The 25,164-nt window shown below is 38.0% G+C and overlaps 1 protein-coding gene across 1 annotated transcript; it reads right to left on the bottom strand.

Moving 5' to 3' along the window:
- Nucleotides 1-172: 172 nt before the first annotated feature.
- Nucleotides 173-24,492, bottom strand: rp1l1b (rp1 like 1b). Its single transcript, XM_051138991.1, has 4 exons — nucleotides 24,386-24,492; nucleotides 18,775-19,405; nucleotides 13,854-14,031; nucleotides 173-13,702 (listed from the first exon to the last, which is right to left on the bottom strand). Exons 2-4 carry the CDS (start codon nucleotides 19,276-19,278, stop codon nucleotides 1,125-1,127), a joined length of 13,260 nt encoding a protein of 4,419 aa, XP_050994948.1. The 5' UTR covers nucleotides 19,279-19,405; nucleotides 24,386-24,492; the 3' UTR covers nucleotides 173-1,124.
- Nucleotides 24,493-25,164: the final 672 nt, after the last annotated feature.

Here is a 25,164-nt window from a genome sequence, read left to right as displayed (position 1 = left end):
ACTCTGTTGTAGTGCTATGGGTGTGAGAAAAGCACATTATAAATAAAATGTATTATTATTTCTTATGAAAAGAACCAGGAATTTTTATTTAAAAAAAAAAATAAAAAATTCTCAAGCTAATAAATAAATAAAATAAACAATTAATCCTGGGTATATTTATTACAGGCAGGAAATTAGTACATTCAAGTAACAAGGAATTTATTATATTTAAGTGAACCATTGACCATTTGGCCAGCAACGATGTTTGCATCTGTATCACTTTACATTACAGTTTTGTGTGAACAAAACTTAGACATATAGTCTATTAGCTGTACAGTCCTTTATGTGATGTGGCAAAACATCTAAGGCATGGCTTAATGTGTGCAACTCAATCCTTATAATACACAATATGCTGTATATTGGTGATGTCAATCCTGTACATCTGCATTTAGTGCACGCACTTTAAAAGCAAGCATTAATGTGCATATTATAAGTCAGATGGATTGGACATCTCTTATGTGTTTTAGCAGGGATAAAAATGTTTTTCAGATTCAAATTAGTGCAATACACATTCATTCCCATGCACTCATACACACAGTTTAGGCCCCCTGATTTCCTTTACATGTTATTATGATACGTGATTTTCAATTTACACTGTATTTCAGTAAAGGGATGTTTGTACAGCAGCACACACATGTACAGTAACTATGATACAGTATTAAGTTTGTCAACAGTCCCTCACTTGGCTAAGGCTTACAACTGAGTAAAGTTTATAAATAACTGCAATTAAATGTTGTTTTGACATAAATATACTAAAATTCGAAACAAACTTCGACTTCCATCTAATGTGCGGTTCAATTATAAGCAATTCCCTTTTTATAGTACCTGAGCTGCAACACTGTGTTTTTGCATATATATAATTTGCATATATATATTGGAATCATAATAATTGAATAAGAAGTAAAGTGCATTATATGTTACTCTTTGGTAGATAAAATCCCAGGGGCTATTTTAAACTCAGATTAGGTGTATATATAGGATAATTATTATAAAGTCTATAGATAATGGAGAAATAACCCCTCTGGAACCATTTTCACATGCTGAAGAGCATCTCTGGTTCTTTTCTTTAATCTTGAAGAGGAATTCTACCTGTTGGCTTTCAGATGATTTAAACCTTTCTGATTTTTTGCCTGTTCCTCAAGAACTTCATCAAAAGAGCCTGGCTGAGATTCTAGGGATGACTTTGTTATTTGCTTTTGCAAGGAATGTTCAGATGATTCCCATTCATGGTCCTCTGAATAATCATTAGTCTCATTTGTCTCATCTTCTGCTGTGTCCTCTGTAATATCTGAGAGTTTACTCTTCTCCTTTTGATTCTCTTCAACCTCGTCTTTCTCCACACAGGAACTCTCTTCTGCATCATCACTCCTGTCCTCTGGAGTCTCTTCAGCTTCAACCACATGTTCATTATCTTCTTCCTTGCGTTTTGATTGTCCAGCAGCTGAGAGGAATTTCAGAGTGTAAATGAGTGTCTTTAAGGTTTTAAGAGCAGTTTTTCTCTGTGGCTTGTTTTCTGACTCAGAACTCAAATCTATGACTTCTGTTTCTGAGTCTTCTACATCAGCATCGGCACCATCTTCAGACTCTGAGTTGTGCTTTACCAAAACGTTAAATGAAGCCGTCCCATCTGGTTTGTCATCTTTTGGTTTTGGCTGTGAAAGAGGCTGTAAAGCAAGAGTATTCCTATTATGCTCCCCTTCATCTGTCTCCATATCTGGCTCTGTGTCATCCTCAGCTTCATCACCAGCTTCAGCTGATTCACCAGTGTTTGCTACATGACCAGGTTTATTTGCCATGATCTCCACATCATCATCTTCTTTTCCACTTTCTTCACCTTTGTCATCAACACTATCTAGAACAATGTCACCATTGTTCTTAAGTGGTGTTTCATCTTCAATTACCTCAACATTAGTCAAAACATCATGACTCTCAGTGTCTTCAGTGTTAGAAAGAACATCTTCGTTCTCTGCTGCTTCACAACTGACAGTTTCCTTGTCTTCATCATTGTTTGAATGACTCTTGTCTGTCTCATCTCCAGCTGTCTCGGAAGTTTGCTCTGAGAGCTCTACCACTGCATTTTTGTCTTCTGCCACATTGCTATCTTCGACAGCAGCTTTCTCTTCAGACACCTCAGCTTCAGTGGTCCCTTCATCTGCTGTTTCTGCTTCAGAAGTCTCTTTTTCCTCAGCTGACATGCCTTCTGCAGTTCCTGAATCATCTGTGTTGTCTTCATCTTCATTGGTTCTTTGTACATCAGTTACTCTTTCAACTGATGTCCCCTCCGCAGTATCTTTCTCTGCTTCTGTTTCATCTTCAGCTGTCTCACTCTCTTCAGCAGTTCGCTCATCATCTACAGCTCCATTATCACTTGTATCTCTCTCGCCTGAATCAGCTTCTGCATTCTGCTCATCTTCTGCAGCTTCAACTTCAGAAGATTGGGCATTTTCTGCCTTTTCATCTTCAGCTATCTCACTCTCTTTTGCAGTGTCCCCATCTTCTGTATCACTTTCTCTTACAGTTTCATCTTGCCCATCTTCTACAGATTCATTCTCAGCCATCTCATGTTCTTCTACAGTGTTGTCAACAGCTGTCTCACCCTCTATATTGCTGTCTTCCACAGCTTCAGTTTCAGCAGTCTCTTCTTCTTCTACAGATTCATTTTTAGCTGATGTCTCGCCCTCCCCTCCAGTTTCATCCTCAGTTATTTCATCCTCTCCAATAGTTTCTGCTTCAGCAGTTCTTCCATCTTCTGAAGTTCTATCTTCAGTTGTCTCACCTTCTTCTGCAGATTTATCTTCATCAGTTTCTCCATCTTCTGCAGTTTCATCTTCAGCTGTTTGTCCACCTTCTGCAGTTTCACTTCCAGTTGTCTCATGCCCTTCTTCAGTGTCTTCATTAACTGTCTCACCTTCTTCTCCAGTTTCATCTTCAGCTGTTTGTCCATCTTCTGCAGTTTTACTTTTAGCCATTTCATGCTCTTCTGCAGTGTCTTCATTAACTGTCTCACCTTCGTCTCCAGTTTCATCTTCAGCTGTTTGTCCACCTTCTGCCGTTTCATTTTCAGTTGTCGCATTCTCTTCTCCAAAATTGTCATTAACGCTCTCACCTTCTTCTTCAGTTTCATCTTCAGCTGTTTGTTCACCTTCTGCAGTTTTACTTTTAGCCTTTTCATGCTCTTCTGCAGTGTCTTCATTAACTGTCTCACTTTCTCCAGTTTCATCTTCAGCTGTTTGTCCATCTTCTGCTGTTTCACTTTTAGCCATTTCATGCTCTTCTGCAGTGTCTTCATTAACTGTCTCACCTTCGTCTCCAGTTTCATCTTCAGCTGTTTGTCCATCTTCTGCTGTTTCACTTTTAGCCATTTCATGCTCTTCTGCAGTGTCTTCATTAACTGTCTCACCTTCGTCTCCAGTTTCATCTTCAGCTGTTTGTCCACCTTCTGCCGTTTCATTTTCAGTTGTCGCATTCTCTTCTCCAAAATTGTCATTAACGCTCTCACCTTCTTCTTCAGTTTCATCTTCAGCTGTTTGTTCACCTTCTGCAGTTTTACTTTTAGCCTTTTCATGCTCTTCTGCAGTGTCTTCATTAACTGTCTCACTTTCTCCAGTTTCATCTTCAGCTGTTTGTCCATCTTCTGCAGTTTGACTTTTAGCCATTTCATGCTCTTCTGCAGTGTCTTCATTAACTGTCTCACCTTCGTCTCCAGTTTCATCTTCAGCTGTTTGTCCACCTTCTGCAGTTTCATTATCAATTGTCGCATTCTCTTCTCCAAAATCGTCATTAACGCTTTCACCTTCTTCTTCAGTTTCATCTTCAGCTGTTTGTCCATCTTCTGCAGTTTCATTTTCAGTTATTGCATGCTCTTCTCCAATCTCGTCATTAACGCTCTCACCTTCTTCTGCAGTTTCATCTTCAGAAGTTTGTCGATTTTCTGCAGTGATTTTTGCTTCTGCAGTTCGTCCATCTTCTGAAGCTTCATCTTCAACTGTTTCACCCTCTTCTGCAGTTTCAACCTCTGCTGTCTCACCATCTCTTAAAGTTTTAGCTTCAGCTACTTGTCCAACTTCTGCTGTCTCACCCTCAGCTGTCTCACCTTCTTCTCCAGCAGCTACTGCTTCAGCAATTTGCCCATCCTCTAAAGTGTCTTTGGTCTCACCTTCTACAACATATTCTGTTTTTGCAGTCTGCCCTTCTTCTGCAGTTTCATCATCAGCTGTCTTGTCCTGCTCTTCTGATTCTTCCTCAGTGTGTTCTTCAGATGCTTCCTCCTTTGCTTCAGTTTGCATTAGGTCATCTAATTCACTAATGTCATCATTTGCAACATCTAATTTATTCATCTTATAGCTGCTTGCGCTTTCTTTGACAGCCACTGAATCAGAATCACTCTCAATATTGTCTTCTTGCTCCTCATCTTGTGTCGTAGTCATTTCAGCAATTTCCCCAACTTTATCCACATCTTTTTCTAATTGTCTGGGTATATTTGATTGTTTCTCAGAACTATCTTCTACATAAGAGCTGGAAGCACTGTCTTCCTCTTCACCGTCCTCACTTTCTTGTTTTTCATATTCAATTTCTTGAGCACAGAAAGCAAGAATTTCCTTATCTGCCCCCTCTTTCTCATTCTCCTCTAAGACAGCTTCGAGCCCTGCATCGTCTCCTTCCATCCTACCATCTTGTTTATTGGCAGTCTCCTCAATCTTTTCATCGGTTGGAGGTGATTTCTTCATCTGGAGAATTCTTCTTAAATCAAAGTCCATCATTACAGGGGCAGAATTCAGCATTTCTGCAGGTAACACATGCTTGGATGTCATTTTCTTTTTCAAGCATGTGTCACAAGGACAATATTCATCATCGCTACGTTGATCGCTAAAATCGGTTCCTGTCATTGTGTAATCATCATCACTTTTAGCAGGTTGCGGATCAACTGATTGGTTGCGCATCACTTTCAGACGTCTCCGCCTTTGCTCTGTTTGAATGGTAGATTCACGTGACATTGTCTCTTTTGGTGGTCTTGGTCTTCCAGCTCTGCCTTGGATTTTCCTTAGCTCCCTGTCTATACTCGATTGTATTCGTTTGCGGACTTCATGTTGCAGTTCGCATATCATGGCATCAAGTTGCTCGTTGTCATCCAGATCCCAACGGACTTTGAACTCAGCCATTGCGTTCACATAATGTGTCATAAATTGCTTTTCTAATTTGTTCAATAAATTCAGAACCCATACAGGATCAGGGTCTTGAGAAAGTTTTTTTGATAATTGACCTCTTGGTTGTTTTGGAGCACTGCCTGAACTTGTGTCCTCTTGACGGTCTGATTCAGTTTCCTCTTTTTTGGGATTATTCTCAGAACTCTTGTTTGAGGAAAGAGGTGTTTCAATGAGTTCCCTTGGACTATCATTACTCCTGATTGTCTCTTCAGAGCCTGGGACATCATCTTTTAGCTTCCCTTCAACTGTGTCCTTTGTCTCTGGGGTTAACTGAGCTCGGTTTGCAATTTCTGGAGTGGCTGAATCATATTTTGATTGTGGTGTTTCTGAAGCTTCCCCTTCCACTGTTTCATCAACTTCCTGTATCTTTGTCAGGGTATCCAGGACTTCACATTCTGTGTTGATTTGGGCTTGGGTGCCATCATTGACATTACTTTTCACTGAACCTGTTGAGCCACTGTTCACATCCACCCCTGAGGATGACCTGGCTTTGAATTCCTCGTCCAGACACTTGTTTCTTTCTTCAGATGTCTTCTCACTTTCTTTTGGGTCACAAAGCCAAAGAGACTTAAGCATACTCATTAGCTCCTGGTATTTTTCTTTTTTACCATCTTCATCACTAGGACCAAAGTCTAACAACTGAAGATTTGCCAGACAATCCAGAAGACCTTGCGCTGATGCACTGAGCTTACGTCCATACACAGGAGATACCTCTGGAAGGCTATTGCATCGGTCGAGTTTGGGGCTCAGCAAGACTTTCATCACCAGAACTGAAGAATCAAACATCTTTGGTCCATCCCCTCTCTGAGAGCGATCACCTTGAGCAACTTCAGGAGTTTTTTTTTCAGTAGAACCTTCTGTATTCACCACATGAGCATCTTCCATCTCATTTTGTGTTTCAAGCTTGGTAACATCACTTGGCTGCAAACTTTCATGCTCATTATCATCTCCTGATGGCACATGTGATGTGCAAAGTGGCTCTATCAAATCATAATTGTCATGGAATTCATCAACCAAATCACACAAGGTGGTGTCTGATGGGATTTTCCTCAGCCATTCATTCACAACCTCAGTTGGAGAAGCATTTGGCAAACAAGAAGGACTCAGATCAGACATGTCATCATCCATCTTGTTGCAAGAAGTGTTGCTTCCGATTCGTTTTCTACATTTGCTACTTTTTTCACTCTTAACTTCACTGACATTTGTTTCAGATCTACAAGACTGAGGTTTTTCTGCTGCTGCTTTCAAATGGTCAGTATATTCTTCTCTTGGTTCTGGAGCAGGAACAATCTGCGATAACACGCTATCATTAGAGCTTCCAAGTAGAATAACAGGTTTTTTGGATTTTTTGGGAGATTTTGGTGGGCAAGGACTTAGCTGATTTCCTGAGGTAAAAGACAAAGGCGCTGAATGACACCTGGGTGCATTGTCCTCAACTTTCTGTGTTGACTTTCTGGTGTTTAATTTATTGCTTCTTTCATTAACTCCAGCTTCAACATCATTCTTTTGAACATTTACTTTCAAATGAGATGATGACCTAGATTTATTACTCTTTGGTCTGTTAGTCACTCCTGCAGTATTTTCTTCTTTAGTTTTGGATTTCCCAGAGTCTGAGATTGCTGAGGCACTTGAAGCAGGTGAAGTTTTTTCTTTCTGTTTTGTAGAACTGAATTTTGAACAGACACTTTGAGGTTTATGGGTAACATCTGGACTTTCAGCTTTCTCTTGACCTGTGATTTCAGTGTGTACAGACCAACTGGAAACATTGCTAGATGGACGAATCTCCTGGGTTTGAGAGCTCTGCTTCATTGAACTGTTGGCTGAAGGGTGGCTGTCAGTTAAATACTTATTGCTTGCTACATCATCTCTGTCTTGGATTGTGTCTATAGGACATGCAGAGCCGCAATGAGAGCTCTTGGACTTCGATTTACCAGAGACATCTGACTTAGCTGATGAAGAACTTATAGGTCTTTCCTCTGGTGTTGGTGTTGCTTCATTTGTGATTTGTACTGGAGATTCTGATAAACACTGATCAGATTTACCACATATTTCAGTCTTTGATGAAGTTCTTGAGTTCACTGAAACAGCACCTCCATCTATTTCCTCAACATCATCAGCCTCATGGTCTTCAACAATCCCAATAGAAACTGAAGTGCTTGTTGGTGTTAAAGCTCTTTCAGAGGTGGAACCAACAGAACTGATTTTGGACTTTGCTGACTTTTTAGACAGAGGACTTGCAGGTACCTCTTCAAGGTCGAAGTCTTTTTCAGATGATGCCACTGGACTTGATGGCTTGTTTATTGCACCACAAATACATTCATTTGAGTTCTCTCTATGAGATACTTTTGATTGATCTGACAACGGACTCTCATCTCTGTTTAATTCCACATCTTCAGTGTTTGTGCATGCATGGTCCTCACCCTCAGAAACTTTAGACTTTTTCGATCTTGTAGATACATTTGATTTAACTGATAATTTGCTTGGTGAATGGTTTGCCTTTGATGTTTTAGTTTCTGCAGATGCATTAGATACCACACTTGTGGATCTTCTGTCAGGCTCTTCAACTTCTGAGAGGTGGGAAATTGCAGAAGCATTTGATTTAGCAGGAACAATACTTGATTTACCAGTGGCATCAGATGTTATGGATTGGTTTGACTTTACAGACAAAGAGCTGGTTGTTCTGTCAACCACTTTATTTACTTCTTCATCCTCCACAGCTGTTCTTTCTGAACATTTTGATTTCTCAGACACACAAGATTTTGCAGACATTGCACTTGATGCTCGGCCATCTCCAGTATCTGTGTTTCCAATTTCTTTAGGAGCTACTACTGAAATATTTGACCTTTTAGATCTTGCAGATGTTTTAGATGTAACTGATGCTGTACTTGGTGCTCTCTGTTTCACACTGCTGATTATCTCAGAATTTTCTGACTTATTTGATCTTGCAGAAATTGAGGACAATGCGCTTTCTGTTCTTGCTTCCTTTTCTTCATTGACAGGGTCATCTGGACCAGATCTTCCAGAGGCATCAGATTTCAGTGATCTAGAACTTGGTGCCCTCTCCACTTTTTGGTTATTTGGTTCATCTATGATTATTTCAGAAACTTTTGATGTCCTAGATCTTACAGAGGAACATGATTTTGCAGACACACCACTTGGAGCCCTTTCTTGAATTTCACTGTCATTTGTGTTTTCATTTTCCTCAGGTGTAGCATCAGATATTACTGAAATTGCACTTGGAGGTCTCTGTATGTTCTGAACCTCTTCTTCAGCACCAAGTTCTGAATGCTTTGACTTATTGGATCTTACTGAAATACTGGATTTAGTAATACTTGGTGCTTTTACTTCACTTTCTTCATCATCATGGTCTTCTCTTTGTAATTCTGAAACTTTTGATGCTTTGGATTTTGCAGAGACACTGGTTTTTGTAGAAATATCAGATCTTCCTGACATAGCACTTGGTACTCTGTCTCCATTTTCTTTGTCATCAGCTTTGATGTCTGTTGCAAAAGCCTTTGACTTTTTTGACTTTGCAGAAATGCTTGATTTTGAAGACAAAACACTTGGAGCCCTTTCTTGAATTTCACTGTCATTTGTGTTTTCATTTTCCTCAGGTGTACCATCAGATATTACTGAAATTGCACTTGGAGGTCTCTGTATGTTCTGAACCTCTTCTTCAGCACCAAGTTCTGAATGCTTTGACTTATTGGATCTTACTGAAATACTGGATTTAGTAATACTTGGTGCTTTTACTTCACTTTCTTCATCATCATGGTCTTCTGTTGGTAATTCTGAAACTTTTGATGCTTTGGATTTTGCAGAGACACTGGTTTTTGTAGAAATATCAGATCTCCCTGACATAGCACTTGGTACTCTGTCTCCATTTTCTTTGTCATCAGCTTTGACGTCTGTTGCAGAAGCCTTTGACTTTTTTGACTTTGCAGAAATGCTTGATTTTGAAGACAAAACACTTGGAGCCCTTTCTTGAATTTCACTGTCATTTGTGTTTTCATTTTCCTCAGGTGTAGCATCAGATATTACTGAAATTGCACTTGGAGGTCTCTGTATGTTCTGAACCTCTTCTTCAGCACCAAATTCTGAATGCTTTGACTTATTGGATCTTACTGAAATACTGGATTTAGTAATACTTGGTGCTTTTACTTCACTTTCTTCATCATCATGGTCTTCTCTTGGTAATTCTGAAACTTTTGATGCTTTGGATTTTGCAGAGACACTGGTTTTTGTAGAAATATCAGATCTTCCTGACATAGCACTTGGTACTCTGTCTCCATTTTCTTTGTCATCAGCTTTGATGTCTGTTGCAGAAGCCTTTGACTTTTTTGACTTTGCAGAAATGCTTGATTTTGAAGACAAAACACTTGGAGCCCTTTCTTGAATTTCACTGTCATTTGTGTTTTCATTTTCCTCAGGTGTACCATCAGATATTACTGAAATTGCACTTGGAGGTCTCTGTATGTTCTGAACCTCTTCTTCAGCACCAAGTTCTGAATGCTTTGACTTATTGGATCTTACTGAAATACTGGATTTAGTAATACTTGGTGCTTTTACTTCACTTTCTTCATCATCATGGTCTTCTGTTGGTAATTCTGAAACTTTTGATGCTTTGGATTTTGCAGAGACACTGGTTTTTGTAGAAATATCAGATCTCCCTGACATAGCACTTGGTACTCTGTCTCCATTTTCTTTGTCATCAGCTTTGACGTCTGTTGCAGAAGCCTTTGACTTTTTTGACTTTGCAGAAATGCTTGATTTTGCAGACACACCACTTGGAGCCCTTTCTTGAAATTCACTGTCATTTGTGTTTTCATTTTCCTCAGGTGTACCATCAGATATTACTGAAATTGCACTTGGAGGTCTCTCTATGTTCTGAAGCTCTTCTTCAACACCAAGTTCTGAATGCTTTGACTTATTGGATCTTACTGAAATACTGGATTTAGGAATGCTCAGTGCTTTTACTTCACTTTCTTCATTATCAAGCTCTTCTGGTGGTACTTCTGAAACGTTTGATACTTTGGATTTTGCAGAGAGACTGGTTTTGGTAGAAATATCAGACCTTCCTGACATAGCACTTGGTACTCTTTCTGCATTTTCTTTGTCATCAGCTTTGACATCTGTTGCAGAAGCCTTTGACTTTTTTGACTTTGCAGAAATGCTTGATTTTGCAGACAAAACACTTGAAGCTCTCTCTTCTTCTTGGTCTTTCACATCAACAAACTCATCAGTTAAAACATCTGAAATTTTGGCCTCACTGGATCTTTTTGAAATGCTTGATCTAGCTGGCAATGCACTATGAGCTTGTTCCTCAGTCTGGTGATTTGCTGCTTGAGGCAAAGCAGTTGGCACTTTTAAATTATTGGACTTTTTTGATCTTTGAGAAGCATTGGATTTAGATGACATAGCACTCAGTGCCCGTTCCTCTGCAACTTCTACTCCATCACTTATGCGTACTCCTGAATGATTGGATTGTGATGATAATGCTCTCTGAGCCTGTTCTTCTGTTTGGTCCAGTGCTTCTACAGGCCCTTCTGTGACCAATTCTGAGACCCCTGATTTCACAGATTTTGCAGATACATTAGATTTAGAGGACATTGCACTTGCAGATCGCAAATCGTCAGACACAATATCATCAGCCATATCAGATATTTTGGACTTCTTGGATTTAGCAGAGTTATTGGATTTTGTTGACAATGCACTTGATGCTCTTTCCTCTTTGTCCGGTGTTTTCTGTGTGCTTTTGCAGGTTTCTCCAGGTGTTGTGCTGCATTCATTTAATGTTTCAGAGGTATGAGATGCTGCTACGGATGATTGATCATCATCTCCTGGCACCTCTGACATTTTGGACCCTTTAGATCTTACAGAAACCTTTGATTTAGCTGATATTGGACTTGATGGTCTTCCCTCCATTTGCTCTACATCAGTTTGATTAGATTTTCTTGACGATGTGGAAACTTCAGATTTAGCAGACAAAGCACTGGAAGCTCTGTTTGCTATTTCCTCCTCCTCCATCTTGGACTTATTTGATTTTAAGGAAGCATTTGATTTGGTTGACATAACACTAGAAGCTCGTTCCTTCATTTCTTCTCCTAATTTTGGTGTTGTTTCTGATTTCCTTGACCGTGCAGATGTAGCAGACTTTACTGAAATAGCACTTGATGCTCTTTCCTGAACATCCTCTTTTTCCTGTACTTCATCTTGGTCTGCCTCAACACTTCTGGATGTTCTGGATCTTGTAGAGATATTTGATTTTGATGACACAGAGCTTGGCGATCTCTCCCCTGCTAGCTCCACTTGAGGATCTTCGTCAGCTTCAGATGTGTTTAACTTCACTGAATTTGCAGATTCATCTCCTTCATGGAAAGATGCTGCTTCTGAAATGTCAGACTTTGATTTATGTGAGACATTTGATATCACAGAAATGCTGCTGGGGGCTCGGTCTTGATCTTCAAGCTCGCTCAGCTCAATTGACATTTTAGATCTTGCAGAAATATTTGACTTCATTGAAATGGAGCTGGGAGCCCTCTCCAATATGTGATCATCATTTGCCACCTCTTTGATTCCAGATTTGTTTGATGTTCCAGATTTAACACTTGAAGCTTTCTCTTCTATTTTCTCCTCTGATGCCTCATTGGGTATAGACTGTGGCTCTTTGGACCGACTAGATGTAGCGGAAATATTTGACTTAGACGACACAGCACTTTCGGCTCTTTCCTCAACATTGTCTTGTAATGTGGCAAGCTCATCAAAGCCATTATCTGATGTTTTTGACCTCAAAGATGTATTTGATTTAACAGACATGGCACTTGATGTTCTTACTTCAGAGATTTGTTCCTCAGACACATTGTCTGCGATTTCATTTTTTCTTGATTTGTCAGATTTCTGAGACTTTATTGACATGGCACTGGGTGCTCTTCCATCCTTTTCAAGTACCTCTGAAACATTTGATTTTCCAGAGATATTGGATTTTATGGAAATAGCACTCGAGGAGCGCTCCTCTATCATTTCGCCATTTACTCCAGTACACTCATCAGCATTTTCACTCTCATTAGAGGCTGATAACTCAGACAACGACTTCACAGAAGTTTTCGATTTGGCTGACATTGCACTTAGTGCCCTTTCTTCTTTTTCATCTTCCACATCAGTCTGGAGTTGAATGTCTTCTAGTTTCTCATTTGATTCAGAAGCCCCTGGAATCGCTGTGTCTTTTGTAACCACACATTTACACACTTTGGGTTCAGACAAAGCTTTGGGTGAAGCAGATGCTTCAGACCTGCCCTCTTCATCATCTACTTCTGGACTGACCAACTTTTTGGATCTTTTAGACCGTCCTAAAGGCGAAGTTTTGCTTGGTGGTCTTGGTGACAAATGTGCCAGAGATGCAGGAGACTTACAGGGTGTAGTAGAACAAGCGTTTGGTTCTGCATCTTTGCTCTCCTCATCTTCCTGGGATGTTCTGGAGATGCTCACAGGAAGGTCGACATCTTCATCATCTTGATCCTCCTTCAGTGATGCTAAAATTTGAGAAGAAGCGCTCACGACAGATACAGGCCTCTCCTCTTCCTCCACTGGCTGAGTGATCTGAACACTTAATTGATCTTTAGGCAGGTTTGAGGATATGACATCAGGTCTGTCATTTTCAGATACGTGAGTGTTCTCAAACTTGTCTTCTACAGCACTTGTGCTCTTTGTTTTAGGAGACACTGAGCGCACTTCACTTCGACTGTGGCAATGGTTGATGGTACATTTTTCAATCGTGGTGTCGCCCTGCTGCCCAAAGGTCTGTTGAATGCAAGTTGCCTTTTCCACCACATGCTCCGTGTACTCCTCACTGGACATTGTGCGCATGCTGTCGGTAGATGCCTTTTTGCAAACTATTCTCCGTGAGGACGCACTTGAGCTTGAAGATCTGATGCGTCTTACAGATCCTTGATCAGGAGGTACAGGATTCTTCCAGATATCATACTCCTGACACTGACTGCAGCAATGCTGGCAATGTGGCTCCTCAAAGTGTTTCTGGTAATGTTTGGTGCTGTATGTCTCATCTGCTTCGCCAGCAGAGAGAGAATCGGCTTCAGAGCAGCTCTCTGCACTGCCATGCGAGAGAGAACAAGCATCATCAGGTACAATATGGGCTTCATTAAAACTGCTCTTTGACTTCTTAACCTCTGTGGACCAGTGCAGTGTCTCATTGTGTAATAGTCGAAAGCGCACTTTCATCTCCATTGACAGGCTTCCGTCTTTGTTGACTAGAACTCGCTTTTCAATGTCATCATCCATCGTATTTTCTCCCGGATGAGGACAAGCACCTCTGTGCCCTGGTGGTAATGAGTTAAGTCCACTGGGAAACAACTTTTCAGATGAGGTGGACAGTCTTGCTGATCTGTTGCTTGAATCACACATTGGATTAATGGCGCTTCTCTTTGTTTCAAGTCCAAAGTTGACTACAAGTAAGAAAGTAAAGTAAATAACTGTTATAGCAAATATACAAAATCATTACATAATTCTATAGATTTTTTCATGTTTTTCATTTAGTCTCAGTATAAATTTGAAGTTTATTTTTCTTTTTCCAGTGGCTAATGCCATGCGACCTACCATTTTTCTTGACCCCCTTTTCATCACTGCAGACACTAGAGCGTGACTTTGTGTTCAGCCTTGGAAGTTTGTCGTAAGAGTTCTTCCTGAAGCTGTCCAACAGGAGTGGGTGGAAAGGCTCACGTCCCACACAAACCAAAATGCTCGGGCACTGCAGCAGACTTTGCACGCTGTCAATCTGAAAAACATGCAAATCACTTTCTACGTTAGATAGACTCTGCTGCTGGTTGATTACAATATGACACAATCGAATTGATTGAGATCAGCAATATCTGGCCGAAAATTAAATCAGCAGGGATTATTACAACTGCCAAGTTCTGATTAGGAAATGTGCTATGATGGATTGAAGCCATACCAATTAAAGGTTAATGGCCATGGGAAGTCAACCCATCTGGTGTATACATTTTCCCACAGTAATTTTTAATCATGAAAACAGTGATCTGAAAATGTGTGTGATCCATTATGCAGGGTGTTTTCGGTGCATGAGTCAGTGCCCATGGGTCAGCATAAACAAGAAGTGTACAAACAAATAGGTCATAGGTCAGATCAAAAAGGCTTCATCCCTAATGAAAAAACTATTGTGAATATATCTGTATTAAAAGAATATCAATAACTAGCAAATCAAATATCAGAGTTCATCTGAGGTCACTTCATTGAAGTTAAACTTCTGGAAATCAAAAAAAGCTAAAAAAAAAAAAAAAAAACCTGAATAATGTGTCACAAAAAAAAGAAGAGAAACCCCTTTTAATTTAATTTAATGTAGCAATCCAACAACCAGGTTTTAAACTCATGAAAGCAGAATATACTGTAGATACGTAGAGAAAACGTACACACATCAACATCACCTATCACTCTTTAACACAATACTAACCTTATGCTAAATCTGCATTCTCTGCTGTTTTCGAAACTTTTCAATTTTCAAGTGGGTTTGAAGATAATTAATTGGAACTGTAGAGATGCGAGAATCTCAAACTGTATGTTTTCATGGCATTGACCTGCTTCTGCTGGTTCAAAATAGCTCTGATTTGAGCAAGATTAATAGTTATTCTCTGGATGCTGGTGCATCACTGCTGTGCAACAATACCAGTAAAGGAATATCCTGATCATATTTAACAAGAACAGCAGGAAAAATTTATCCAAAGATGTTTAAAAAAGAGTGTATCAAAAATGAGAATTTAATTTTATGGTATACACACAAAAATTATACTAAGTAAGATTGTATAATGTTATAACAGTATGAATAAATGTCATTTTAAATGTAATATACATTTGAGGTCAAAAGTTTACATACACAGTGCAGATTCTGCAAAACGTTAATTATTTTACCAAAATAAGAGGGATCATACAAAATGCATGTTATTTTTTATTTAGTACTGACCTAATTAAGATATTTCACATAAAAGATGTTTACACTTAGTCCACAAGATAAAATAATAATTGAATTTAAAAAAATATGACCCTGTTCAAAAGTTTACATACGCTTGATTCTTAATACTGTGTTGTTACCTGAATGATCCACAATTGTTTATTTTTTTGTTGATGTTCGTTTGTTTTGTTTTGTCTTGTTTTTGTAGTCATAGTTCATGAATACCTTGTTTGTCCTAAACAGTTAAACTGCCTGCTTTTCTTTAGAAAAATCCTTCAGGTCAAACAAATTCTTTGGTTTTTCAGCATTTTTGTGTATTTGAACCCTTTCCAACAATGACTGTATGATTTTGAGATCCATCTTTTTACACTGAGAGACTCAAACCCTCACTGATGCTTCGGGGTTAAATATGGACTGTATGTAAATGTCTTTATGTGAAATATCTTATTCAGGTCAATACTAAATAAAAAAATAACACATTTTGTGTGATCCCTCTCATTTTTAAAAAAACAATTAACATTTTGCAGTAGCGAAAAATACATTGTATGGGTCAAAATTATCAAATTTTCTTTTAGGCCAAAAATCTTTAGGATATTAAGTAAACGTTCTATCTGCTGGAACACCACTCTCATGATCGCACGTATGACAGATAGCAGAAGCTAGAGATTATGGTTTATAAAGTATTAAATAGAGATATTTTTCTCATATAAACGCATCATTTCACTTCAGAAGGCCTTTATTAACTACCCGGAGCCATGTGGAGTACTTTTTATGATGGATGGATGCACTTTATTGGACTTCAAATTCTCAACACCCATTCGCTGCCATTATAAAGCTTGGAATTAAAAGCCAGGACATTTTTAATACAACTTCGAACTTCGAAAGAAGAAAGTCATATACACCTAGGATAGCATGAGGGTGAGTAAATAATGTAGTTTTCATTTTTAGGTGAACTATGCCTTTAAACCTATTTAAAACATTTTATTTAAAGCCCTGAAAACTCACACATAGTAAAATTTGTCTTGCCCAGCAACTGAAGCACAAAGCTTTATATCTTCAAAGACAGACAAGGGTCGTTCCGGATTTTGTTCTTGTTCTCTTACATGTTCAACTTTCAGCCAGTGACAAATAAACCTTTACTCTAGTCCTGGTCAAGCTATTTCTGGCATTGTCTTGGTGCCATTCGTAATGTTATCCATGTATCAGTCAGGCCCCTGTGGAGGGGTGTGTGCCACTTTACAGCATGTTTTCTATGGGAAGTACATGCCTGTGGCAGTGCTAATAGGATGTGCCTGCTCTAGACCCACAGAGGACCAGCAGCGCTGACCAGAGTCAGCAATGACTAGTGAGTCCAGCTCTGATGGACAGGAAATGCCTGGATCGACTCCAGACATTCTGTGGACTCCAAGCCAAGAAGTGTTCCCCTTTTAAAGGGACAGCACTTTCTCTGCGTACAGCGTGACGCCACCATTAGCATCGTGGCACACTGTGCCGTAACCGTTGCGTGCGAACACGTTAGAGACGTGTCTTGATTTTGTGGAACAGCCTCTGGTTGCCCTCGGAGCTGTATAAACTCCTAGCCTCTCACCTTTTATCAGGGTTGCCATAGCTTTGTCCCAGAGGGGCTATTTCTTACACAGCCCGGGCCACCCTGTCCACCTCTTATCTACCCAAACCACCTGCAGACTGTAATTCTTTATTTTTTCCTCTTCCGTGGTCTGTGGCATTTGCCCTTAAGCGCTAGTGGGAGTGATAGTAACTAAAATGAACTTTACGCTGACTGATCTGCTCAGCTAATCTTGTTCTCAGCATTATGATCACCTCATAAATCAAACAACTCAATCTGTGGGGACTGTCACTTTGTTTGCTTGACTGAAATAACTAATGCACAAAAATCAAATTAAAGAGCTCAAGTTTAGAGCTCCCACAGCTTTGGGACTTTCCAGCTGTCAGATGCGGCGTCACTTATAAATACCTAGCTTCCTGTAAACATGTGTTTTTAACTAAAGTGAGAGGAATGAAGGAACACAGATTTGCTAGCCTAACTTTTTTAGAGCCTGTTGAGTATTGGTATCAGAGCCTCCGGTTTCAGCCACTAGAGGCCTCTGTGTCCTTAGAACATTTGCTTCTCCTGCAAACCATCTGTGGTTCTTACATAATTTGGGTAAATTTACAAATACAATCCGAGACATTTTATAACAAGACACTAATAAGAAAACCTGAACATTGACTGATAATACTTAGAAGGGTGCTTAACTCTTAACTCGGTTTGTGTTCTATGCAAGATGCAGATATAAGCACACTTTTTAACTTAAGTAGATCCACTCTTAAGAGTCAAATGATCTTCAGAATGTGAAACAGCACTGAACTAACCAAAACTAGACTGTGAATTCCAGGATTGTGCACCATTTAGAACTAAACTGACTATTTGAATTCGAATTGAGGTAAAAAATCAGGATGAAGATTTGGAACTCTATTCAAATGAACTAAATTTAAAATAAATTACATAACTGCAAAAAGTATCAATTTTAACTAGAAAATATAAGAAAAAACTTTGAATGATGGCTTGACAAAGCCTTGAAGGCTTGAAAGTTAAAAAAGTTTATACGTTTAAAGTTTTAATACAGTAGGCCTTACAGACACATAGAAGTTTAACTCATTTATTTTCAAGTATGCATATTTGTCGACTGAGATTTACAGTAGTAGCTATAAAAAGTAGTTTTCACCTCCACCCCACATTAGCTTTTTAATTTAGTAAGTTTCACTTCCTGTAATTCAACAATTTGTACAGTACCTATTGACAATTCAATTCAACTTCAGCCAAAAATGAAAGGGATTCAATTCATAAATTCTGAAACTTGGACTTGGTGAATGTGAGATTTTTGCCACAGCAAGCACTTAATTTGATATGTAATAATCTTGAACTTACATTAAAGAAACTGTTATTTCTCTTTCTTTTTAGATAAGCGAAAAATTTTCTTTTTTTTCACATTATACATGTTGCACTTGTTTAATTTAAAGGGACAGAAAAATTGTCATTACTCACCGTCATGTCATTCCAAACCTGTAAGACCTTTGTTCATCTTCCGAACACAAATTAAAGTATTTTTGATGAAAAAAGAGCTTTCTGCAACGCAACTACCACGTTCAAGGCCCAGAAAATTAGACATCATTAAAATAGTCCATAAGTCCAACTAAAATAGTTACGAAGCTATGAGAATACTTTGTGTGCGCAAACACGCCTTGAAGACTGACATGGAAGAGAAGAAATTGTTGAATAAAGTCGTTATTTTTGTTTCCTTTGTGCACAAAAAGTACTCGTAGCTTCATAACATACTAGTTGCACCACTGATGGACTATTTTAACAATGTTCTTACTACCTTTCTGGGTCTTAAACGTGGTGGAACTGCCTATGCAGGGTCAGAAAGCTTTCAGATTTCATCAAAAATATCTCCGAAGATGAATGAAGGTCTTACAGGTTTGGAACGACAAGATGAACTATGCCTTTAATGCACCATTGCTGAATAATACTGTGTATTTCCAAAAGAGACTCACCTTGTGGCCTTCCAGTGTGTAGAGCTTCCTGATGAGACATTGCATGAGTTCAGAAACTTCGTCCATGAAGAGCGCCAGACTGCGCAGGCTCCTGCGATGCAGGATGATGGTCCTCCGGACAGAAGGATCACTGTTTTTCACAAGCACAATTTTCCTGGAGTGCCTGTGATGATGGTGATGGTGGAGGTGGTGATCGTCAACCTGTCCTGGAGCTTCCTCAGTTCGAGTGGGCCTCCTGATTGTATACTGCTGAGAATGTGGATGCGTCTGGAAATGATACCATGGGTTTGAGTAAGCTCCTGAGGCCTCTGAGGCCAACGCTTTGGCTTGCTGGTGATCAGCACACAGATAGCATCCATGATCTTCCAGCGGCTCCAGTCTAGTCGAGCCGGATGAGCCTCTGAAGGATGCTGAGGAGTAGTGCCCATGAGGTAAAGGCGGCTTGAGAGATGGGTCGTCCGTGATGGCGTCAAAGCATTGAAAGCTTTGCTTGTGAGAGGCCATTTTAACTTCATCCAATGGCCTCGGTTGATTGTAGGTTTAATCAGATGATAAAGGAACCACAGGAGAACATAGCAAGGCTATACTCTCTGGCCTAGCAGATCACACTCATTCATCCTCTCCTTACACTCTGTAAAAGACAAAAGCATAAAACACATGCCCAGGTTAAGACATGAAAGAGAACTTAGTTTTGCACTCGCATGCCATGTGACATACCGCTTTTTGTGAATGTGCTTCGGACGTGTGCGCTTAGAAAACCCTATATCAGAAGTTTAAACTAATATGGTTTAAAATACATGATTTCAGTGCAACAGACATAATAATCAAAACCAAACAGATGCTTTTGGCAGAGTATCTGAGGTACAAGCTGTAAAGGCACAGCCCTATTCTGAAAAAGGGACGGGGAGCAGCAGCTCATTTGCATTTAAAGAGACATACACAAAAACAGCGTGTTTCTGCTTCCACTCAAAATAGGCATTTTCAAAATGATCTGTGGGGTATTTTGAGCTAATATTTTACAGACTTTCTGTGGACTCCGGAGACTTATATCACATATTGTAAAAAAGGGGCATAATAGGTCTCCTTTAAGTAATTCTGTGTCAAGCCCATTAGGATGTCAAGCCCAGGGAATATTTTAATAATGATACAAACTGGACAGTAATGCATCTAAATTGGTTTAGGTCCATGAAACAAATTTAAAGGAGAACTCCACTTCCAGAACAACAATTTACAATAATTTACTCACCTCCTTGTCATCCAAGATGTTCATGTCTTTATTTCTTCAGTTCAAAAAAAAATTATGTTTTTTGAGGAAAACATTTCAGCATTTTTCTACATATAATGGACTGATATGGTGCCCCGGTTTTGAACCGATTTTAAATGTGGCTTCAAACGATCCCAAATGTGGTTGTAGACGATCCCAGCCAAGGAAGAAGGGTCTTATCTAGCAAAACGATCAGTTATTTTCATTTTTAAAAATACAGTTTATATACTCTTTAATGACAAACGCTTGTCTTGTTTCACTCTGCCTGGACTGTTTTTGTTCCGGTTTATGACAGTTAGGGTATGTCAAAAAACTCCCATCTCATGTTCTCCCTCAACTTCGAAATCTGTTTTACCTTTTTTGTTGAGTGTTTGAATTTCTTTGCATGTTCACGTTGCAAAGACTGGGTTGGAACTTCTGCATCGATGTAGGATGATTTTGAAATGATTTCTGAAGTTAAGGGAGAAAATACCATACGAGTTTTTCAACATACCCTAACTGTCTTGAGCCAGAATACACAGAGTTCATGGAGAGAAAGGCAAGACGAGCGTTTGAGATTAAAAAGTATTTAAATTGTATTTTTTTAATGAAAATAACCAATAGTTTCGCTAGATAAGACCCCTCTTCTTTGGCTGGGATCATTTACAATCACATTTATGATTGTTTGAAGTCACATTTAAACTGCATTTTGGAAGTTCAAAATTGGGGCACCATAGCCATCCATTATATGGAGAAAAATGCTGAAATGTTTTCCTCAAAAAACATAATTTCTTTACGACTAAAGAAAGAAAGATATGAACACCTTGGATGACAAGGGGGTGAGTACATTATATGTGAATCTTTGTTTTGGAAGTGGACTTCTCCTTTAAACTATGAATGATGTAAGAATATGGGCTGTATCTGCAATTTAAAATGTAATTTTAACCTGCAGGTTTTCAGTTTTAAGATTTAAATAAAAGTAAATGTAAACAAAAATGTTATAATGTAAAATAAATAAGAAATACTAAAGAGTCTGCACTATTTTTAGGTGAATTAATTAATAACTATGCGTACTTCAGATGTTTTCACTTCCATTAAAGCTCAAGATGCTCTTTCAAGATGATCATCAAGTTTGTCTCAAACTTGTGAAGCTCTTACTTGTGCTTACAGTATATCATTAAAGTAAATACTTAAATTCTGGAATCCATGTTGATTTCATTCAGCTATAATCACTCTCGTTTTTAAGCGAGACATTTTACATTTTAGCCTTTTAACGCACACTTGCAAATTGTGCATGTTGCATACTTTCTCATATGTATTATATGAAACAAATATGTGACCCTGGACCACAAAACCAGTCTTATGTAGCATGGGTATATTTGTAGCAATAGCCAAAAATACACTGTATGGGTCAAATTTTTTCTTTTATGCCAAAAATCATTAGGATATTAAGTAAAGATCATGTTCCATTAAGATATTTTGTAAATTTCCTACCGTAAATATATCAAAACGTAATGTTGGAATAGTAATATGCATTGCTAAGAACTTCTTTTGGACAACTTTAAAGGCAATTTTCTCAATATTTAGATTTTTTTTTTTTGCATTCTCAGATTCCAGATATTCAAATAGTTGTATCTCGGCTAAATAATGTCCTATCCTAAAAAAAAAAAAAAAACATACATCAGTAGAAAGCTTATTTATTCAGCTTCTAGACAATGTATAAATCTCAATTTCAGAAAATTGACCCTTATGACCCTTATAAACCAGGGAATAAACTAATAAGCTTAAACAAGAGGATAAACTCACAAGCTTAAAAGAAAGAGGGAATGCTTTTAACTCGATCCTGTTCTTGACAAGATTCTCTGCTAAGTGATCCAAACACAATACGGAAACATGTGCACTGTCATGAAATGAACCGTTTTTAGATTCCTATTTGATCATTTACATTTAAATTTGAATTTTATTGTACCTGAACTCACTTTTCTCCCAGCTTTTCTATCAGAATCCCATTAAAGTCTTTTGTCAATTAGTTCCTGGCACAATCAAGCTTCTTTACATGAGACACAGTACCTTTACAACTGAAATGGGCACAGAGTCTAAGTGCTTTATGCCCAATGCAACTATTAAAACTGAAAGTATCTGTAGTGTTGATGTCGAACCAAAGCTAAAAGAAAAAACAGATTTAACACGTGACCCTAAACAGGTACATCTGCAGGAATCCCATTGGCACACCATGACAGCACATTGGTGTCTGGCACACACTACAGCTGAGGGAGCATTACTGAGCTCAAGACACAGAAATGATGGACAGATATCAGAGACTAAGCAGGGATAAAAAGAGCAGACTTCGCCTGAATTAGACTAAAGAGCTTATCTACAAGTGCAGGGAGAAAGTGGAAGCAACATGTGACAGGATGAAGCTGCAGTGGAAGCCTATTGTTATTTTTGATTCAAGTACAAATGTGAAAATTAAATATTACCAAGTCATGTGATTTAAGAAAGCAAAGTTACTAAGAAACAGAAAGACGTGCTGATTTGTTCATAGAAATGGCGGAACTCAAAATCAGTGAAATCTAACACAAAAGTATTCATCACAGAATGATTTGTATTTCAAAACTGGGTGTAAGGTCAGTCAATGCACTGACTTATATTCTGATCCACATATACATTGTTGTTTTATTTAATAAACATAAAAAATAGACCATGATCTCTTTAAAAAAAAAAAAAAAAAAAAGTTCCAGTTCCAGCTCTCTTTTTCCATTTAAGCTATCGGAACAAAAACAGGGAAATGATAGCCTGAGAGTTTTATTGCATAACAGCACCAAATCAGACTCTTTAAGTCTTGCAAAGTACATAATAATCCCTATACACTACCATTAAAAACTTTTTTTTTAAGAAATCAGCACTTTTATATATAAAGAATGCATTAAATTGAAAACTGACAGCAAAGCTACTTATGTTAAAAAGAATTCTATTTCAAATAAATGTTTTTTTTTAGAAGTTTCTATTCATCAAAGAAACACAAAAATATTAAGCAGCACAGATGTTTTCAAAACTGAAAATTTTCTTGAGTTTCTTGAGTGCCAAATCAACATATTAGAAAGATTTCTGAAAGATCATGAGACACTGAAGACTGAAATAATGGGAGATTATTTTATATAACAGTTATTTTAAACTGAAAAAATATTTTACAATATAATGACTTCTATATCTATCTATCTATCTATCTATATATATATATATATACATATATATGAAGAGTTCAGATGCAAAACCAGCTAAAAGCCATCTCGGTCAAAAATGAGATAATGTTACTGAGTGAATGCTCCTGACACATATTATATGTCCATCAAATACTCTTACTTCAAACTTGCTAAATTTCAGCCTCAGCCCAATCGGAAGTACCAGTACTTACACAGAAACCTATACAAAGTAGCCAGAAAGAAATGCTAATTTTATAGAAATATGACAGATGGATTTAGAGGCTTTTGCATCTGAACTCTTCATATATATATATGTATATATATATATATATATATATATGTGTGTGTGTGTATATATATATATATATATATATATATATACACACACACACATTTATAATCAAAACGGAACGGTAGTTTAGTCAATATATGTTATCAAAAACTGTGTAATGGGGAAAAAATATTACATATGTGCAAAAATGATATTGTGAACAAAATGGCCTATGATCATAACGTTCAATTGCAGGAGAGCAAAAAATTACTTTTAAAGTGACACTGATGTAATTCATATTACGAAATGTTGAACTAGCAAAGCTGAATCTGCACCCTTCTTTCTGGATAAAAAAAAAAAGTTCTAATAAATTACCCAGAGGCCTGTTCCAATATCTGCTTTTGATGAGAACATTTGAAGAAAACAGAATGTAAACAAATAATATGAATCATATGACATCAATTATGTTACCCAAAACAAGTAAATTCTTGTGATACAGAGGATCTGTAAGCTCAAAACAGCATATGAAAAAGATGTTAAACAAACCTGAGCTAAGGACGTTTTAGGCATCATGGATATCCACAGAACTTTGTAAATGTGGGCAGAAGTCTGACTGGCACAATACTTTTAATGCATTCCAGATAACTGCACTGACGTTTCTCATTATACTCCAGTATTACCGCATGCACCTGTGTTGATATCCTTGTAATCACTTAATTTGAACTCCAAGTCAAAAACACCAACTGAAGCACAAAAAAGGGAGAGAATCTTAACTGTAATGACTGTGAAAGCACCTTTGACGGTCTCAGTTACATTTTCTAACTAACTGTGATCCAAAAGAAGCCTTCCATGTAAACTCAAACTGTCCCTTACAAAGGTCTGCTAAATACTCACCATGATAAGAACCATGATCTCAGTGTTGAGAAAACCAAGCATCTTCTGAGTTTCCACACCATGAGAGTTGAGAAGGAGCAGGAGCTGCTATGAACTGCCATCTGAGCAGCACTTGTCCCACTGGGGGCCAACCTGCTAATCGGTCCTTGGGAAGCTAAGGATAGAACGAAAAGCCTTCTTAATCACTCTGAGACTGCATCAAAATCTGCTGAGGCTTTGGACACATGACTAGAACTTGGCCATTGCATAAAAGAGCAGACAAACTTAGCACATCGTCAGTGAAAGACCCTTGAGGACACTGATAGTTGAGAGCATATGGTTACATTTTTGCAGGACAAATAAATAAAGCTTAAGCGGCCTCAGTATTTCATGAACAAACGTTCAGCTAAATCTTACCTAATCAAACTGTTGATAAGACACATTTATGTACTTTATGTACTTCATTGTTAATCAAAATATGTCAATTTTTGCTAACAGGATAAGCTGATAATTATTTGGTCATAAATGGTAAATGGCTGATATTAAAAAGTAAACAATAAAGTAAATAAAACACTAAAAACTAGACTCATTTGTTTTGAATGCTACAAGTGATTGTAAGCATTGTTATATTATAATGTACAGTATAAATGGATATTTATTTTCAGATTTGCAGGTTTTAACAGTGTTATTATTAGTGTTTTTAAAGATTAACTTGAAGTTGAATGTTAGATTATGGCAAAGGTACTTGAAAATGAGCATGAACAGTGAAATATTCAATAATAAAATCTCTAATATTGGCA

Source organism: Labeo rohita, chromosome 20 (genome assembly GCF_022985175.1).
Source record: "Labeo rohita strain BAU-BD-2019 chromosome 20, IGBB_LRoh.1.0, whole genome shotgun sequence".
In the NCBI taxonomy this organism is placed as follows: Eukaryota; Metazoa; Chordata; class Actinopteri; order Cypriniformes; family Cyprinidae; genus Labeo; species Labeo rohita.
The sequence above is the reverse complement of the archived record's forward strand: the minus strand, read 5'-3'. Positions and strand labels throughout refer to the sequence as shown.

Excerpts from the sequence above, each read along its gene's own strand:
- rp1l1b (XM_051138991.1), bottom strand. The coding sequence starts at position 19,278 with ATGGCCTCTCACAAGCAAAGCTTTCAATGCTTTGACGCCATCACGGAC. Across the intron at positions 14,032-18,774 it reads ACACACTGGAAGGCCACAAG|ATTGACAGCGTGCAAAGTCT; the intron begins GTGAGTCTCTTT and ends CATGTTTTTCAG. Across the intron at positions 13,703-13,853 it reads AAAGGGGGTCAAGAAAAATG|TCAACTTTGGACTTGAAACA; the intron begins GTAGGTCGCATG and ends TCTTACTTGTAG.